The 20937-nt window shown below is 37.3% G+C and overlaps 1 protein-coding gene across 1 annotated transcript; it reads right to left on the bottom strand.

Moving 5' to 3' along the window:
* Positions 1–201: 201 nt before the first annotated feature.
* On the bottom strand, positions 202–19833 carry LOC103515899 (the record flags this gene model as incomplete). Its single annotated transcript, XM_026828459.1, has 9 exons — positions 19822–19833; positions 19123–19253; positions 18748–18882; positions 18328–18419; positions 16861–16953; positions 988–1355; positions 729–831; positions 609–613; positions 202–332 (listed from the first exon to the last, which is right to left on the bottom strand). Coding segments are annotated over exons 1-9 (1070 nt in total), but the record flags the coding sequence as incomplete, so codon positions are not given.
* Positions 19834–20937: the final 1104 nt, after the last annotated feature.

Here is a 20937-nt window from a genome sequence, read left to right as displayed (position 1 = left end):
TTAGAATAAAGTCCTCGTGGGGCGGAAATCGAACCAGTGACCTAGCACTTACAAGACAGGTGCGCTACCTTCCAAGCTAACTAGGCTGCGCTACCTTCCAAGCTTGTTTCTTGTCCCGTAAAGTTAGTTTATGGAGAGAAAGAACAATCAATATCAAATTAATTAAATAAGTAAATAAATAAATTTAATGCTGTAACTTACATGGAACTGGTCTGCGTGTTGACAACCCTATAGATTCCGTTCCCCTCATTTGTATAATTGGCACTCACACATTTCCCGGCAAATTCAAACACGGCAAAGTATCTCTCGGCCTCATACCAAATGCCCATGTACTGAAAAACCAGAACAGGCGAAAACCATTGAAAATTTTAAAATTGCTTATTATTAATTTAATGAAGTCAATTTTCTTTAGTTTATAATAATAACCAATAATAATATAGGTCGGGCGGCGCTTCGAGCTCCTGACGTTCGCGCGCTTCTCGGCAAGCTTGATAGGTAATAATCAAAAAGTAATTAAATACCTACCGAACTATGTATATTTTTATTTTGTCATTTTTTGCACCTGTAGGTAGGTTAATTTCAGAAACCTAGGTGTACCGGTACGGTACCTGAACTGAGTCATACAGAGGAGAAAGTGGACAGGTAAAAGCTAGACGACGCGACGTACATATGTCTACAATTTTAAGTACAATTGAAAGACCATTTTGTCGATTGTTCAGAGTATCTACCCATGTCAGAAGATTCAGCGGGGGCAGATTGAACCACAGGGGATTCGTATTTCTGGGAAGCAGATTGTTCTTCTGGGGAAGCAGAGGGGGCAGGAACTGGGTTCTGCGAATGAGAAGAGATTGGATGAATTACTTTTATTGACGGAAAATATTAATGTACTTCTCACAAGTAGCCGGATTTAAAACCTATATAGATACCTATGTCCTATGTCTCAAATTGTAAGAAATTGAATAAAACAAGAATCAATGGTGAACTTACAGCTTGGGCAGCTGGGGCAGCAGCTGCATCAGATGCAACTACTACTGGTGCTGGCTGTTCAGCAGGGACAACAGGAGCTGCTTCAGCAGCGGGACTAGCATTGGAAACTGGGCTTGCTTCTGGGTTAGCAACTGGGCTGGCACTTGCATCAGCATTCTTGTAGACTCCATCAGCAGTCTGTTCTACGGCATCATTACCATCGGAATCGACAGCATTGTTCTCGTTGGCGGCTTCAGCAATGTAACAGTCGTTCTGGTCGGTCTTGGAGAAGAAGTATCTGCTCAACTTGTACTTGTCGAGGACTCCGTAGGCCTTCTGGAGGGCGGTGCCGGATGGCAACTTCTCTCTGGTCAGAATCCAGGCGTTTTCTGGAATATTAGGGAAAAATTGGGCCTATGAGAATACTTCCTCTCTGGAAATCAAATGCCATAGGACCGACGCGACGTACATATGTCTACAATTTTAAGTACAATTGAAAGACCATTTTGTCGATTGTTCAGAGTATCTACCCATGTCAGTTAGAAGTTAGATCTTTAGAAGAGTTTTAAATTGGATATTGAAATGTCAGTCTTGATTCTTTGAATAAAGTTTTAAAGATCATTATCTTAGTATAACTTTTTCTTATGTCTTTGTTCTTGTATGTGCGTGAGATGAAACATTATTGAATGTAAACGTAAAGGCACCCTTGGAAGGTGCAAGAGTTTTACTTACGGGTGTTGACAATTCCCAGGGAAGAGCAGGACCAGACTACAGCGTATTCGTCGTAGTTAGTGTCCAGAACGGTGTATTGGGTGTCATAGGGAACTGAAACAAAGAAGAAACAGGGTTAATTTACACTGTTTCCTGACCGCACGAAGTGAGGTCCGGGTCTTTGGTCTGTCACTTGATAAATTGCGAACTGTTGGTTCGATTTTCATTGCATTTGGACATAAAAAAAAAAAAAAAAAAAAAACAAACAAACAAACAAACAAACCGTAGGTACTTACCTATAAAATCTCTGATTTCTTAATTATGTACCCGGTTGTAGGTACCATTAATCTATCCAATTAGAAAAAAATCACAAGAAGAGGCAGTAACCAATTAATAAATTAAGAAAAAATAATAAAAATCACTTGAAAACAACAATACTTTAGGACCACGTGCCAGCACCTGAGGCGATTTGGTTGTTGTCTGGCGGAGTTTCGAATCACAACTAACGCACGAAATATAGGCCATTTCTTTATCAGTTTCTTCTTCAGTATGGATCCGGTTAGGGAGTGATAGCGAACAAGTACATATTCAAGTTTACTTGGATGTATGAAAACAAGTTCCATCATATTGTGAATGATCAGGGGAGGAACCACGAAAGAAATCACTCTGATTCCTTCATTGTATGATTTGTTGATTTATGGCTAAAAACAAGGATCAAATAATCTTACAAAATATCCATAAAACAAACCCTGTAGTCAGCTAGGGCCCAATAGATGCTTCGGTATAAATAGATCCTAAAATGAGTTATCAGTTTTTTCCCACCTAATCCGTTTCTTTGGTCAAAATTGCCAAGGAATAGGTATCAAATTGTTGAATTTTGGTGGTATAGATAGGTACTATCTATTCTAGTGTAGGTTCAAGTGTAAAGCATTATTAAATAAATAAATTTTATTAGACTCTACTTTGAACCCATCTTAGATCGAACGCGGACCTGCTGTGTGCTAGGCTCCTGTGATGACAAACAGGCTGATGTGATCGCTACGTTTCTGTCAACTTTCTACTTCTCAGAATAGAGATTTTGGGAGACAATTCGCACGTTTGAATTTCAAGTGAGATTTTTTGTCTGTTTCTACATTATACTCGTACTCGTAGGTACTTAAGGTATGCCCTTACTAAGTCTACTAAGTTATACTTGAGTTATACCCTGAACTCGAGAGTCCCTATTAGCATACAAACAAGAGGAACCATAAAACATTTCCATATTTGTCTCTCACTTTCTCCGAACACAATGAACTTCGTCAACCTGGTGCCTTATGATTTCTGACTACATTTGTCATTTCTTTATTTTTTAATTTTATTCTTCGTTCTCACCTGCAGGTCCCTACCTGTCGAAATCTACGTCCCTACGTAGATTTCGAATATTTGAGTACCTACCTACAGTACCTACAAGATTTCGACCTAGAAATTCAAAGTGGAAAAAAAATCTATTCAGAGTTAGGCAGTAGGCATTAGCTATACGAGTACTCGAGTAGGTACCTAATATTTTAATTTCGAATCCTATAAATAAACTTGACGTACTTTTCAATTTGGCCAGAACATACTTTAAAAGGAAAGAAGGGTAAATTCAAAATCTAAAAGGAAATAAATACCCACACTAAATATTTTGTACTACGAAAAACTTAGTTGAAACCAAAATCACTCGGAGGAAAAGACAAGATAAACTGCACTTACCTTCGATCAGAAGTGTGTGTTGAGAACCAGAACAGACGATATTGGGATCTAAGATCGATCTAATATCTGTCTCAGGATTAAACCAAGAACCAAGACAGCAGCAAGATAGTAGGAGGAGGAGAAGAAAGAGGACCAAAGAATGAAAGTAGTCACGTGATCTACTTCTTTCTCTCGTGTTAAAGTTATATGATATTGACATTTGATTTAACGAGTTGGAATTACCCAAGAACATTTGCAAGTCAGCTCCCATGGCGTAGTGGTCACTGCACTCGCGTTGCACGCGGGAGACCTGGGTTCGATTCCCGGTGGGGTCAAGAAATTTGTATCATGCAAATGATTGATTCGCCCCACCTAAAAACGTACCATTTTTGCCCACCCTGTCCCACAATTTATTTTCTAAATTTTTGTTTTTATGATTCAATTTGAAATACCACTGTTTCGATAGCAGTCTTTTAAGCCTTTCTTTTGATGAAATTGATCCGAAAAAGTTCGTCCCAGTTAAAGAGACTTATGTGGCGTAGACCGCACATGACCAATAAATGGTACGTTTTTAGGTGGGCGTAGATACATATCATGACGTTGTATCTACATCTGTTTCCACTAAGCACGGCGCATAACGCCGTGTGGATCTTTTAAAAAACTTGACATTTGATTTAACGTGTGTCTGTTATTATCATAGCGACATGGTTCTGGCTAATGATGGCTTCTGGGCACATATTTTCTTTTCGCTACTCTTATCACGTCTTTCCTCGTTACACAGACTATGTGTGAACACAGTAGTCAATTGTTTTTCTAGATTTGACAATGATCTTGGGAATCTATACATACACTTTTGGTTCTGTTATCGGTCATGCCGAAGGTTCGAAGCAGACGGTGGCAGATAGGAGATATCCACAGTGTTCCAGTTCGGCAGACAACGAGCATTCATCAAACATATAAAATAATTGGCGTCGTACGTGATCTAATCACTGCGACTAGACGCATGCAGAAGGCAGCGCACATTTTCTTTCTCTTAACTAAGGTTATACTAGAGGGCTGTTTCTCAGTTTACACAACTGTTTCACGTTACAAATGGAAAGGGGCCAGAGATTTTCCCGTTTTAACCCAAGGTTTCCCATTTAAAACGGGTCCCACTTAGACAAGGTTTGGACTTGAGTGTATATCTGCTATGAGCTCTTTTATATTTACTAAACCTATTCCGTCAAGTTAGGTAATTGATTAATGTGATCTCTTCATCCCAAAAACCCATTAACACGCTTTTTAGATAACAAACTTTTCTACCGGAATTCACTCTCACTCTCCAACCCAGAACAACTTTGGGATTGTTTTCAAACATTTCATATTGGTTATAACCCACAGATACGAAATCGAACCCGTATGGCGTCAGGTAGGTGTTCGTATAAACAGGCGTACCTCAGCTGCTGATAAAGGCAACTTTTACAATCAAAGTCAGTGCATAGCTTGCATAGTAATCTTTATCGAGTACTTGATCAGTGGCGAAGAGAAATTCATTAATAAGTAATATGTCATTCAAAAAGAAGAAAACCGTAGGTACTTGGTTCTTATTTTGAGTCCGATGTGACTCTATGGTTGGACTGCATAGGCCCAATCGGGTGTAAAGTCTAATTAATGTTAATTTCTAGTACATATAGCAAACAAAAATCTAGAAATAATTGAACTTGTCACTTGTGTTAGTTCAAACTTTCAATGTAAACATTAGCAACGGGTCTGAAAGCTCATGCATCTGCCTCAAACTCATATCCTCATAATAAAATCCAATCAGCCGCAGCCATCAGTATAAATGAACAGATATTGAATTTTATACAGGGGTATTCAATTTTCATAGCGCCTGTTTATTTGAGGGTTGTCATGTCAAATTTAGCGATCTCCACTCTACTGTTGTTTTAGAAGGGCCAAAAAACCATTTGATTACGAAGCAGTAGCCCTTTGAAAACCCAATAACAAGGAAGAATAAGAGGGAATTTAGGATTCTTTCTTTCTTATTCAGTTCAATTTTCCATTCAACGTCAAGGGATCATCGAATGAGACAACATGATGTATATGTTGATTTGTTGATATTCCAGTCAATCTAATATAATCCTAGCGAATTTCGGACCCGGACAGGATCTAATCCTAGATAATTCCTGATATCGGATATCGCTAAGCCCCGGCCGGTTCTGTAGACCCACAACTCTTTCCATAACACATGGTATGCTTAACCCCGGCTGTTAAGATCAACTATACACACCCTATACAATACTTACCTATTTTGTATTTTTCTGTGCAATTTTAGATTCGTTAAGTTTTGGAGATCTCGGTGTCTACTTGATTGCCAACACAAGTTTTCATTGGTAAATAATACATATTATGTAATTACTTTCATGGGTGGGTAAGTAAGTAAGTAGTAATATTTAGCGTTCCTATTACTTACGTGTATTGATGCGCAGAACTTCTTGGCATGCCCAGACTGATGCATACGTGTTGTAGTCAGTCCCTATGATCCAATATGGTGCACCCTTGTCTGCGGCTGATAGAAACACAGAATAATTCAAATTAATAAAATAATTTATTATTCATGATAGGTCCTGATGGATTTTTTTTCCAGAGGTTTGGAAAGGGAAGTGTAACAACGAAGGTTTTATCGTCCCGAAATCGAAGCGAGAAAGAAGAGAGGATAGGACAAAGCCAGCTGTTCCGGTACCGACCTTCAAGCATAGGTACTTACCTGAATTCGTATATACCTATTATGATTCCAAAACGGACTTTCTTTCTCTTGAATTATGTGCTCTTGATGTTAGAAATGGCAAAGAATTGTTGGAGTAGAATAGGATACTTGGGTACTGCCTTGGTAATGATACTTAGGTACTGCCTTGGTAATAGTGCCTGCATGAGAGTGAAAAGGTGAAACTGAAAGCTTCTCTTCAATCTTTAGCAAGCCCCGGACTCCCTGGAGTTCAATCTTTAGCAAAAAGATGAAATACGATTCTTCTACAGACATTTCAGGAAACGACTTGGTAGGTAAATGTCCTTTATTAAAGACAAATGCTGCCGTAAAAGTCTCAAACTTTCGGACTTTGCGCCAAAAGACGAAAAACTGTGATTCGGGAAGCATTCATCTCAAACTGCTTGAGTAACCGTAATTCAAATCACAAATGGTAGATACCCATCCTACCCTTCATAACTCGTGACCGATTTCAAACAAACAAAACATCAGACAACATGTCTCCTGATCATGTTGTTAGGTAGCACACAAAATGGACTGTCTCAAGCATATCGAACTCTTTCCTTCAAATCCATAAAAAAAAACTAGGTAGTTTCCTCCTATAAATAGGTAATGTATTTCTGCTACCTTCCTTGAACTTGATTAGGCCATTTTCACGCTTCAATATCTTATTAACTGCAAGGTTAGTTATACTTATTTATCGTAGCTACTAGTTAACTAGTATATGATATGAGGATAGGAAGTACTTAGACAGGTCCTAGGTAGGTAGTAAGTAATCCAAATTGAAGCAGGTAACTACACTGTGAAAATGTGATGGTTCCATTAAATTGGATCGATCGAGAATAGGAAGGTACCTACTCAGCAATTTTTGATCTAAACGTTTTCCATTATTTTGGGTTGATGAAGATAATTTAGTTTAGGAAGTCATTTAACGATTCCTGTGAAATTGTGAAGTTTCTCAAAGTTCAAAGGCTTGTGACCAAGTTAAATTGTCAACACCTAAGAAAGTAAGAAAAGAAAACAAAGGAAGTAGAAAACAATTCATTATTAAACAATATTTAATGTCAGTCATACATAAACATTTGATAAATAATTTACAATAGGTTTTAAAATAAACTAAGATGGTTTAGCTACTAGCTATAGTTTAAGTACTACCTACATCAGATTTGATTAACACATCCACAGCTTTCTTACATTTCTGTGGATATCATAGCATTATTAAGAGCCTCCTTCACTAATTCTGTCAACTTTATAAATTTTATTTTACCTCTGATAAAGGTTTTCTTTTACTGGTCATTACTGAATTAGTGTAAGCTACTCAGTTGTCCACACGAGACTGAGTGCACAACTTATTACCATTGTTATAGGAATTCTAGAAGTATAAAATTGCCAGATTTTGAAACTGCCGGAAGCTGCTAATGGTATAATTCAAAGTACTGTTGCGAAATTTGCCTGTGAGAGATAGCTATTGTTTTAGTTGCGGAGAAAGAAATATTCACGTTCCTTGCACAAAGAGAGTAAGAAAGATGAAATTACGAGTAGGCTACCTACCTGTAAGAAATTTAACTAGCTATGGGGGAAAATCTCAGCTTAAAGCTCAACACTACTATCAACCTACATAGAGGTAATTAAGTATAATGTACAATATTACGTAGGTATGCAGATTTTTTAGCTTTTTAGCCCGTCCTTCCTTTATTATTACGATAGTAATAAAAAAAAGGTATAGTGGACGGGCTATTGTATTCCTCGTGAAATAGGTAAACTTAATAGAGGTTCAACGGAATATCTTGAACAAATAACGGGATCCGACTGCATCCTACTGAAAAGCAGACCTGTGTGTTAACCTTTTAGATTTTGAATTTACCCTTCTTTCCTTTTATATTTTCCTTTAAAACCTTTTTTTTTTTTTTTTTTTTTTTTTTTTTTTGAAAGTGTAACAACGTGTAACAAGTGTAACAACGAAGGTCTTATCGTCCCGAAGTCGAAGTGAGAAAGAAGAGAGGATAGGACAAAGCCAGCCGTTCCGGTACCGACCTTCAATCAGTGGTTATCTGGTTACTTTCCAGCTTTCCACCCAAGGGTATAAGAATATTATTAACACTATTTCAAGCATAGGTACTTACCTGAATTCGTAAACAGAGTGAGTTTTCCTTCCGTCAAATTGGTTCCAGCGAATTTCAAAGTCCCGTTCACCGTACTATCACTTTTCACCCTGAAAATAAAATGTAAGTACTCAGTTCCTCTTCATATTTTACAAAAATGTCCGTCTCGAAATAGGTAACGCTACTACTATGTCGTTACTGGGACCCGAACCACATCTCTTTGGATTACAAGTCCAAATTTCTACCTCTGAGCTAATCTTTTCAACTTAATTTCTGTGGTTTCCTTGTAACTTCAGAGTAGCACTTTTCACCCTGAAAATAAAATGTAAGTACTCAGTTCCTCTTCATATTTTACAAAAATGTCCGTCTCGAAATAGGTAACGCTACTAATATGTCGTTACTGGGACTCGAACCACATCTCTCCGGATTACAAGTCCAACTTTCTACCTCTGAGCTAATCTTTTCAACTTAATTTCTATGGTTTCCTTGTAACTTCAGAGTATACAATGCGCTAAAAAAATTGTCAATCTCAATCTTAGTTCTAGAAGAGAACTTACCATCTGTTCATTAAATTGGATCGATCGAGAATAGGTAGGTACTCAGCAATTTTTGATCTAAACGTTTTCCATTATTTTAGGTTGATGAAGATAATTTTAGTTTAGGAAGTCATTTAACGATTCCTGTGAAATTAAAGTGAAGTTTCTCAAAGTTCAAAGGCTTGAGATCAAAATGAAATTGTCAACACCTAATAAAGTAAGAAAAGAAAACAAAGGGAGTAGAAATAATTTATTATTAAACAATATTTAATGTCAGTCATAGGTACCTCATACATGAACAATTGATAAATAATTTACAATGGGTTTTAAAGTAAACTAAGATGGTCTAAACTCTAGCTATAGTTTAAGTACTACCTACATCAGATTTGATTAACACATCCACAGCTTTCTTACATTTCCGTGGATATTAAGAGCCTCCTTCACTAATTCTGTCAACTTTATAAATTTTCTTTTACCTCTGATAAAGGTTTTCTTTTACTGGTTATTACTGAATTAGTGTAAGCTACTCAGTTGTCCACACGAGACTGAGTGCACCAAGAAATTTTATCATGCAAATGATTGATCCCCGTGACTGGCTGTTGCGGGGCCCACTCAGCCTCGTGAGGAAAATGAGTAGCTATGATATGTACGATCCCGTGACTGGCTGTTGCGGGGCCCACTCAGCCTCGTGAGGAAAATGAGTAGCTATGACATGTAAATGCGCATAGCGACCGGTGCCAGCATGGTAGGTAAACATTGGTTGTTAGGATTATTGAGATACTTATTGGGAAAAATCCTACAATGCTGCAGTGAGCACCAAAGTTGTGACATAATAACACAAAGAAATTGCATTTACATTTACATTTAACGAGTTGGAATTACCCAAGAACATTTTTGCAATCTTCTTCTGCACCAAACTTCCTCGTACTTTTTGCTGTCCTTTCCTGCTACAGACTATGGGTGAAAAAACTAGTAATTGCAGTATCTGTCCGAAAATTGGGCTGCCTACATATCATACTTGTATCTACATCCTTGGGTTCGGGGTTCACTAAGCACGCATACCCGTGGTGGATCTTTATTAAAAACTTAATTTTAAGTCGTCCTCTTTTTATCTGCGATGGGACGATAAGATTGCCGGCAATTTTTTCTTTTCCCTCACTTTTCCAGGTTTCCCACTTACAAAACTGTTTCCCAGTTACAATTTTATTACAAATGAAAGGGCCAAGATTTTCCCCGTTTTATCCAGGTTACCCATTTAAACGGGTCCCACTTAGACAGGTTTGACTGTATATCTGCTATAAGCTCTTTTATATTTACCTAACTTATTCCGTCAAGTTAGGTAATTGATTAATGTGATCTCTTCATCCAAAACCCATTACACACAGAAATGACTGCCAAAAACTTCAATGACGTTTCCTGAAAAGTTAGGAATTTGGATATACTGCCTTTTCATTAAGGAGGGCAGAATAAGGACATGAAATTGGTTTGCTTTGTGATTTCTAGACCTTATTGTACAATATAAGCAATACCTACATCTTTTTGAAAGTAACGTAACTGTGAGCCAACTTAAATGAAGCGTATACCTACATAGGCACCTATGTAACTATGTATGAAGGTATACATGTACGTTTTGCACAGACCTATACCTACATACTAATAAATTGCAGTCCCATTAAGTAGATACCTGTATCTACTTATGCGCCATAACTATTTTAGCATTAGTAAACATAAGGTAGATATAATCAAACCAGATGGCTCTTAGTTACGCATATTGCAGACGGTATTCATATATCATTTCAAGATATACTAGGTACCTATTACAACCAAGATACAAATCGAACCGTATGGCGTCAGGTAGTGTGTTTATAACAGCTACTCAGCTGCTGATAAAGGCAACTTTTACAATCAAAGCTCAGTGCATAGTAATTTATCTTGTACTTGATCAGTGGCGAAGAGAAATTAATGAATAAGTTAATGTAACATTCAAAAAATTCAGAAAGAATAAGACCATAAGTTCTTATTTTGAAAGTAAGAAGAAGTTCTTATTTTTGGTGCCATGTGACTTTGTGGGTGGACTGCATAGTTCCAGTCGGGTGTAAAATCTAATAAATGTTCATTTTTTCTAGTAGGTACATACAGGACCTATGTATAGCGAAAATCTAGGACTAATTAAACCTGTGTTAGTTCAAAGTAAGCATTGGCAACGGGTCTGAAAGTCCATGCATCTCAAACTCATTTCTTCATAACAGAACGATACTAAAATCCAATCAGCCGCAGCCATCAGTATAAATGAACAGATAATTGAATTTTATACAGGGGTATTCAGTTTTCATAGCGTCTGTTTATTTGATCATGTCAAATTTAGCAATCTCCACTCAACTGTTGTTTTAGGAGGACAAAAAAACCATTTCACTACGAAACGGTAGCCCTTTCAAAACCCAATATCTAGGAAGAATTAGAGGGAATTTAAGATTATTTCTTTCTTTCTTATTCAGTTCAATTTTCCATTCAACTTCAATGGATCATCGAATGAGACAACATGTATATGTTGATATTCCAGAACGATACTAAAATCCAATCAGCCGCAGCCATCAGTATAAATGAACAGATATTGAATTTTATACAGGGGTATTCAATTTTCATAGCGTCTGTTTATCTGAGGGTTGTCAACTTGTCATGTCAAATTTAGCGATCTCCACTCTACTGTTGTTTTAGAAGGGCCAAAAAACCATTTGATTACGAAGCAGTAGCCCTTTGAAAACCCAATAACAAGGAAGAATAAGAGGGAATTTAGGATTCTTTCTTTCTTATTCAGTTCAATTTTCCATTCAACGTCAAGGGATCATCGAATGAGACAACATGATGTATATGTTGATTTGTTGATATTCCATCCTCATAATAAAATCCAATCAGCCGCAGCCATCAGTATAAATGAACAGATATTGAATTTTATACAGGGGTATTCAATTTTCATAGCGCCTGTTTATTTGAGGGTTGTCATGTCAAATTTAGCGATCTCCACTCTACTGTTGTTTTAGAAGGGCCAAAAAACCATTTGATTACGAAGCAGTAGCCCTTTGAAAAGCCAATACAAGGAAGCATAAGAGGGAATTTAGGATTATTTCTTTCTTTCTTATTCAATTCAATTTTCCATTCAACGTCAATGGATCATCGAATGAGATAACATGTATATGTTGATATTCCAGTCAATCTAATATAATCCTAGCGAATTTCGGACCCGGACAGGATCTAATCCTAAGATAATTCCTGATATCGGATATCGCTAAGCCCCGGTTCTGTAAACCCACAACTCTTTCCATAACACATGGTATGCTTAACCCCGGCTGTTAAGATCAACTATACACACCCTATACAAGAGATAGAATAAGGACCTAACCAGAGTAAAGTTAAGCATTTCTCTTCATCTCGTAAACTGGTTTCTGTGTAAGCAAAGCGTAGGTGCGATTTCTTCATACCTATTATGATTCCAAAACGGACTTTCTTTCTCTTGAAATATGTGCTCTTGATGTTAGAAATGGCAAAGTAGAACGTTCGTAGGATACTTGGGTACTGCCTTGATGAGAGTAAAAGGTGAAACTGAAAGCTTCTCTTACCCCAGGAGTTAATTTAGCGAAGAGATGAGATACGATACTTCTTCACATTTTTCAGGAGTACGACTTGATGGTTAAAACTTTCGGACTTTGCACCAAAAGTCCAAAAACTATGATTCGGGAAGCATTCACATCTTCAACTGCTTGAGTAACCGTAATTCAAATCACAAATGGTACCCATCCTATTAATCATAACTCGTGAATCGTAACCCACTTCAAACAAACAAAACATCAGACAACATGTCTCCTGATCATGTGGTTAGGTAGCACACAAAATGGACAGTCTCAAGCATATCGAACTCTTTAGTGTGCCTTCAAATCCATAAAAAAAAACTAGGTAGTTTCCTCCTATAAATAGATTAAATAGGTAATGTATTTCTGCTACCTTCCTTGAACTTGATTAGGCCATTTTCACGCTTCAATATCTTATTAACTGCAAGGTTAGTTATACTTATTTATCGTAGCTACTAGTTAACTAGTATATGATATGAGGATAGGAAGTACTTAGACAGGTCCTAGGTAGGTAGTAAGTAATCCAAATTGAAGCAGGTAACTACACTGTGAAAATGTGATGGTTCCATTAAATTGGATCGATCGAGAATAGGAAGGTACCTACTCAGCAATTTTTGATCTAAACGTTTTCCATTATTTTGGGTTGATGAAGATAATTTAGTTTAGGAAGTCATTTAACGATTCCTGTGAAATTGTGAAGTTTCATAAAAAAAAAAAAAAAAAAAAAACAAACAAACAAACAAACAAACCGTAGGTACTTACCTATAAAATCTCTGATTTCTTAATTATGTACCCGGTTGTAGGTACCATTAATCTATCCAATTAGAAAAAAATCACAAGAAGAGGCAGTAACCAATTAATAAATTAAGAAAAAATAATAAAAATCACTTGAAAACAACAATACTTTAGGACCACGTGCCAGCACCTGAGGCGATTTGGTTGTTGTCTGGCGGAGTTTCGAATCACAACTAACGCACGAAATATAGGCCATTTCTTTATCAGTTTCTTCTTCAGTATGGATCCGGTTAGGGAGTGATAGCGAACAAGTACATATTCAAGTATTCAAGTTTACTCGGATGTGTTAAAACAAGTTCCATCATATTGTGAATGATCAGGGGAGGAACCACTAAAGAAATCACTCTGATCCCTTCATTGTATGATTTGTTGATTTATGGCTAAAAACAAGGATCAAATAATCTTACAAAATATCCATAAAACAAACCCTGTAGTCAGCTAGGGCCCAATAGATGCTTCGGTATAAATAGATCCTAAAATGAGTTTTCAGTTTTTTCCCACCTAATCCGTTTCTTTGGTCAAAATTGCCAATAATCTTACAAAATATCCATAAAACAAACCCTGTAGTCAGCTAGGGCCCAATAGATGCTTCGGTATAAATAGATCCTAAAATGAGTTATCAGTTTTTTCCCACCTAATCCGTTTCTTTGGTCAAAATTGCCAAGGAATAGGTAGCAAATTGTTGAATTTTGGTGGTATAGATAGGTACTATCTATTCTAGTGTAGGTTCAAGTGTAAAGCATTATTTATTAGACTCTACTTTGAACCCATCTTAGATCGAACGCGGACCTGCTGTGTGCTAGGCTCCTGTGATGACAAACATTGTTGTTCTGGTCTAACACAGCGTATGCTCTCTCCATGACTTCAAGAGAGGGGAATTTGTCACGCGTTAGAATCCAGGCATTTCCTGGAAAATGAATGGGAAAGTATTTTGTCGTTAGAAAAGACCAAACGTCAGGAGACGTTAGGTGGGTAGGTACCTACCTACAAAACCTGTGCTTGTGCATAGAAATGTTTGATGAGTAGCACATTGCATAACCAACTAGTTTCCAGGCATTCATACAAATTTAATTTATTTTTGATCAAAAATACCTGTTGCTACCTATTTGGTAATTTGGTTAAGAGCTAAACTAAACACTATCTGTAGAGTAAATTGAGAGGCAGTAGAAACTTACTTGTACTGAAATTGAGAGGCAGTAGAAACTTACTTGTACCGAAATTGAGAGACAGTAGAAACTTACTTGTACTGAAAAATCTGAGGTCAATACAGGACCATACTACAGCAAAGTTGTCATAATCTGTACCCAAAATCCAATAAGGAGCATCCATAGGCACTGGAAATATGATAGAAAGATAATTATGTGGTACCTACATGACAATATGAAAATAGACGAACCTTTTTTGAGCGCTAATGACTTTCCCTCCAAATTTAGTAGGTATAGGTATTTAGTTAAATAAGTTTTAAAGGAGAGACAAACAGGCTGATGTGATCGCTACGTTTCTGTCAACTTTCTACTTCTCAGAATAGAGATTTTGGGAGACAATTCGCACGTTTGAATTGCAAGGGAGATTTTTTTGTCTGTTTCTACATTATACTCGTACTCGTACTTAAGGTATGCCCTTACTAAGTCTACTACTCCTGACGTTCGCGCGCCTCTCGGCAAGCTTGATAAGGTAATAATCAAAAAAGTAATTATACCTACCGACCTTTGTATATTTTGTCATTTTTTGCACCTGTAGGTAGGTTAATTTCAGAAACCTAGGTGTACCGGTACGGTACCTACACTGAGTCACACAGAGGAGAAAGTGGACAGGTAAAAGCTAGACAAAGAAAGTTGAACTGACCAAATTAGAAAATACGCAATTTCGTTAAATCCCCCTTCCTCAAAGTCAAACCCTTCCTCACGAATGGGGTGGCCACTGTCCGATGGATTTAACACTAATAAAATGAGAAATATGCTTTGCTACTTAAGTACCTATACTGTCGTACTCAGCATATTGGACAGAAAAGCCCCTTCAATCCCACAGTTTAAAAGGCTTTTTTAAGAGGTTTGATAGAGAGAATTGTAACTGCTAGGGTTTTATCGTCCCGGAATCGAAGAGAGAAGGAAGACAGGATAGGAGAAAGCCAGCCGTTCCGAAAACGAGAATTATCCCATCAGGATAAAATCCGCCCCGGGTGGGAATCAAACCCGTGGCCTAGCGCTTACGAGGCAGACGCGCTACCAACTAAGCTAACTAGTCTGGCTAGGAACGTAACTGAAATCTTATCAAAAGTTTCTGGCCAGTAGTGCCAGTACTTACTCGAAAATATGCTTTGCTACTTAAGTATACTGTCGCACTCAGCATATTGGACTGAAAAGCCCCTTCAATCCCACAGTTTAAAAGGCTTTTTTTAAGAGGTTTGATAGAGAGGATTGTAATTGCTAGGGTTTTATCGTCCCGGAATCGAAGAGAGAAGGAAGACAGGATAGGAGAAAGCCAGCCGTTCCAAAAACGAGCATCATCCCATCAGGATAAAATCCGCCCCGGGCGGGAATCAAACCCGTGGCCTAGCGCTTACGAGGCAGACGCGCTACCAACCAAGCTAACTAGTCTGGCTAGGAACGTAACTGAAATCTTATCAAAAGTTTCTGGCCAGTAGTGCCAGTACTTACTCGGAGAGAGAATTGTAACTGCTAGGGTTTTATCGTCCCGGAATCGAAGAGAGAAGGAAGACAGGATAGGAGAAAGCCAGCCGTTCCGAAAATGAGCATTATCCCATAAGGATAAAATCCGCCCCGGGTGGGAATCAAACCCGTGGCCTAGCGCTTACAAGGCAGACGCACTACCAAATAAGTTAACTAGGCTGGCTAGGAACGTAACTGAAATCTTATCAAAAGTATCTGGCCAGTAGTGCCAGTACTTACTCGATTCATATCGAACTCATACATGGACTGAACTTGAGGACATGGTGTGAGATGAGGTACTTGGCAGATCACGCCTACCGCAGACAGGAGAGCGTAGCACAAGAGAGGACCCAATAGTTTGGCCATCATTCTGAGAGGTCCTTTGTTCATGGGAGATAGTGAGGTAAAAGGATGATGGAAACGTAGACACACAGGTATATCTGGTAAATATAACAAAAAATAAAATGAAAAGCACCTTGAAACGTGAAGCTTTCCTTATGGCAACAAAAAATGCCAAAAAAAGAACATTATCTATTACTGGTATCCACGCTCTCTGCTCCAAATCTACACGGATACATCTAGGTGTTGTTCTGGTCTAACACAGCGTATGCTCTCTCCATGACTTCAAGAGAGGGGAATTTGTCACGCGTTAGAATCCAGGCATTTCCTGGGAAATGAACGGGAAAGTATTTTGTCGTTAGAAAAGACCAAACGTACCAGCATCAGCACAGTAGACGTTAGGTGGGTACCTACCTACAAAACCTGTGCTTGTGCATAGAAATGTTTGATGAGTAGCACATTGCATAACCAACTAGTTTCCAGGCATTCATACAAATTTCATTTATTTTTCATCAAAAATACCTGTTGCTACCTATTTGGCAATTTGGTTAAGAGCTAAACACTATCTGTAGAGTAAATTGAGAGGCAGTAGAAACTTACTTGTACTGAAATTGAGAGACAGTAGAAACTTACTTGTACTGAAATTGAGAGACAGTAGAAACTTACTTGTACTGAAAAATCTGAGGTCAATACAGGACCATACTACAGCAAAGTTGTCATAATCTGTACCCAAAATCCAATAAGGAGCATCCATAGGCACTGGAAATATGATAGAAAGATAATTATGTGGTACCAAAAATCTGAGGTCAATACAGGACCATACTACAGCAAAGTTGTCATAATCTGTACCCAAAATCCAATAAGGAGCATCCATAGGCACTGAAAATAAGTATGATGGAAAGATAATTATGTGGTACCTACATGATATTATGAAAATAGACGAACGTTTTTGAGCGCTAATGACTTTCCCTCCAAATTTTAGTAGGTAGGTATTTAGTTAAATAAGTTTTAAGGGAGAGTAATAAGGACATGAAATTGGTTTGCTTTGTGATTTCTAGACCTTATTGTTCAATATATAAGCAATACCTACCTACATCTTTTTGAAAGTAAGGTAAACTGTGAGCCAACTTAATGAAGCGTACCTACATAGGCACCTATGTAACTATGTATGAAGGTATACAGAGAGTAATAAGGACATGAAATTGGTTTGCTTTGTGATTTCTAGACCTTATTGTTCAATATAAGCAATACCTACATCTTTTTGAAAGTAACGTAACTGTGGGCCAACTTAAATGAAGCGTACCTACATAGGCACCTATGTAACTATGTATGAAGGTACACATGTACCTACGTTTTGCACAGACCTATACCTACATACTAATTGCAGTCCCATTAAGTAGATAGCTGTATCTACTTATGCGCCATAACTATTATAGCATTAAAGTTCTATACTTAGTTATAAACATAAGGAACCTAGCTATAATCAAACCAGATGGCTCTTAGTTACGCATATTGCAGACGGTATTCATATATCATTTCAAGATATTACAGTAATTTTAAAACATTCTATGATAACGTATAAATTGCAAGAAAGAAAGCGAGAATATTAGGTCCGTTGACTTTCCCAAAGACTACTGCTTGTACATAAAATCATTACGATTTGATGATTGCAGGATGATAATGCAAAGCACCGTAAAATCATCAGCGTAAGTAAATGAAAGCAATGGGATTATTACCTACTCGTATATTAGTAGTTCCTTATGTAACATCACGGTACCATAAGAAACTTAACGATTTGATGATTGCAGGATGATAATGCAAAGCACCGTAAAATCATCAGCGTAAGTAAATGAAAGTAATGGGATTATTACCTACTCGCATATTAGTAGTTCCTTATGTAACATCACGGTACCATAAGAAACTTATGTGGAGAAAACATCCGACATCCAAGGATCATATTAATGTTTATGTAGGTACCTACCTAGTATTCTTTTAAATATTATGGTTTTTTTTCTATTTAATTATTTATGGATTAAATGAGACGCCTATATAATATTCTTTTCATGATTAAACCGGGAAATCTATATATTTATAGAATTAGGATTAAAATAAGTTTAAATACATAATACTCACTTGGTAGAGAAGGAAATTTGATGAAAAACTTGGACGTATCCGATCTTTCGAAAACTCTGATCTCTCCCTCGATATTCGATGTGATTCCAGTTCTGAAACGAAAGGGAGAAAAGATTAGGTTCCGCGAACGAACCTCATTATTTTGTTTAGGATAAAGTCCTCCCGGGGCGGAAATCGAACCCGTGACCTAGCATCACGGTACCATAAGCGCTTACAAGCAGGTGCGCTACGTTCCAAGCTAACTGGGCTGGCTCTTGTTTCTTATCCCGTAAAGTTAGTTTATTGAGGGAAAGCCCAATCAATATAAAATTAATGAAATAAGTAAATAAATAAATTTAATTCTGCAACTTACATAGAACTGGTCTGCGTGTTGACAACCCTGTAGATTCCGTTTCCCTCATTTGTATAGTTGGCACTCACACATTTCCCGGCAAATTCAAACACGGCAAAGTATCTCTCGGCCTCGTACCAAATGCCCATGTACTGAAAAACCAGAACAGGCGAAAATTTTCGAAAACTCTGATCTCTCCCTCGATATTCGATGTGATTCCAGTTCTGAAACGAAAGGGGGAAAAGATTAGGTTCCGCGAACGAACCTCCTTTGTTTAGAATAAAGTCCTCGTGGGGCGGAAATCGAACCCGTGACCTAGCACTTACAAGACAGGTGCGCTACCTTCCAAGCTAACTGGGCTGGCTCTTGTTTCATGTCCCGTAAAGTTAGTTTATTGAAGGAAAGCCCAATCAATATCAAATTAATTAAATAAGTAAATAAATAAATTTAATGCTGTAACTTACATGGAACTGGTCTGCGTGTTGACAACCCTGTAGATTCCGTTTCCCTCATTTGTATAATTGGCACTCACACATTTCCCGGCAAATTCAAACACGGCAAAGTATCTCTCGGCCTCGTACCAAATGCCCATGTACTGAAAAACCAGAGTAGGGGGAAAACCATTGAAAATTTTAAAATTACTTATTAATAATTTAATGAAGTCAATTTTCTTTAGTTTATAATAACCAATAATAACTCGTAAACTGGTTTCTGTGTAAGCAAAGCGTAGGTGCGATTTCTTCATACCTATTATGATTCCAAAACGGACTTTCTTTCTCTTGAAATATGTGCTCTTGATGTTAGAAATGGCAAAGTAGAACGTTCGTAGGATACTTGGGTACTGCCTTGATGAGAGTAAAAGGTGAAACTGAAAGCTTCTCTTACCCCAGGAGTTAATTTAGCGAAGAGATGAGATACGATACTTCTTCACATTTTTCAGGAGTACGACTTGATGGGTAAAACTTTCGGACTTTGCATCAAAAGACGAAAAACTATGATTCGGGAAGCATTCACATCTTCAACTGCTTGAGTAGCAGTAATTCAAATCACAAATGGTACCCATCCTATTAATCATAACTCGTGAATCGTAACCCACTTCAAACAAACAAAACATCAGACAACATGTCTCCTGATCATGTGGTTAGGTAGCACACAAAATGGACAGTCTCAAGCATATCGAACTCTTTAGTGTGCCTTCAAATCCATTAAAAAAACTAGGTAGGTAGTTTCCTCCTATAAATAGGTAATGTATTTCTGCTAGGTACCTTCCTTGAACTTGATTAGGCCATTTTCACGCTTCAATATCTTATTAACTGCAAGGTTAGTTATACTTATTTATCGTAGCTACCTACTAGTATGATTTGAGGATAGGAAGTACTTAGGTAGGTCCTAGGTAGTATTCTCCTGATCATGTGGTTAGGTAGCACACAAAATGGACAGTCTCAAGCATATCGAACTCTTTAGTGTGCCTTCAAATCCATAAAAAAAAACTAGGTAGTTTCCTCCTATAAATAGATTAAATAGGTAATGTATTTCTGCTACCTTCCTTGAACTTGATTAGGCCATTTTCACGCTTCAATATCCTATTAACTGCAAGGTTATAGTTATACTTATTTATCGTAGCTACTAGCATGATTTGAGGATAGGAAGTAGGTACTTAGGTAGATCCTAGGTAGTAAGTAATCCAAATTGAAGCAGGTACCTACACTGTGAAAATGTGATGGTTCCATTAAATTGGATCGATCGAGAATAGGTAGGTACTCAGCAATTTTTGATCTAAACGTTTTCCATTATTTTAGGTTGATGAAGATAATTTAGTTTAGGAAGTCATTTAACGATTCCTGTGAAATTGTGAAGTTTCTCAAAGTTCAAAGGCTTGGGACCAAGTTAAATTGTCAACACCCAATAAAGTAAGAAAAGAAAACAAAGGGAGTAGAAAACAATTTATTATTAAACAATATTTAATGTCAGTCATACATGAACAATTGATAAATAATTTACAATAGGTTTTAAAATAAACTAAGATGGTTTAGCTATAGTTTAAGTAGTACTACCTACATCAGATTTTATTTATTTATTTGCACTCTAAGGAACAAAGGTCATGTGTGACATCAGATTTGATGAACACAATCCAGCCTTTTTCTTACATTTTTTGTGTGGATAATTGGATATCATAGCATTATGAAGAGCTTCCTTTACTAATTCTGTCTACTTTATAAATTTTCTTTTACCTCTGGTTAAAGCTGATAAAGGTTTTCTTTTACTGGTCATTACTGAAT

Source organism: Diaphorina citri, unplaced genomic scaffold (genome assembly GCF_000475195.1).
Source record: "Diaphorina citri unplaced genomic scaffold, Diaci psyllid genome assembly version 1.1 scaffold1439, whole genome shotgun sequence".
Lineage (NCBI taxonomy): Eukaryota > Metazoa > Arthropoda > Insecta > Hemiptera > Psyllidae > Diaphorina > Diaphorina citri.
The sequence above is the reverse complement of the archived record's forward strand: the minus strand, read 5'-3'. Positions and strand labels throughout refer to the sequence as shown.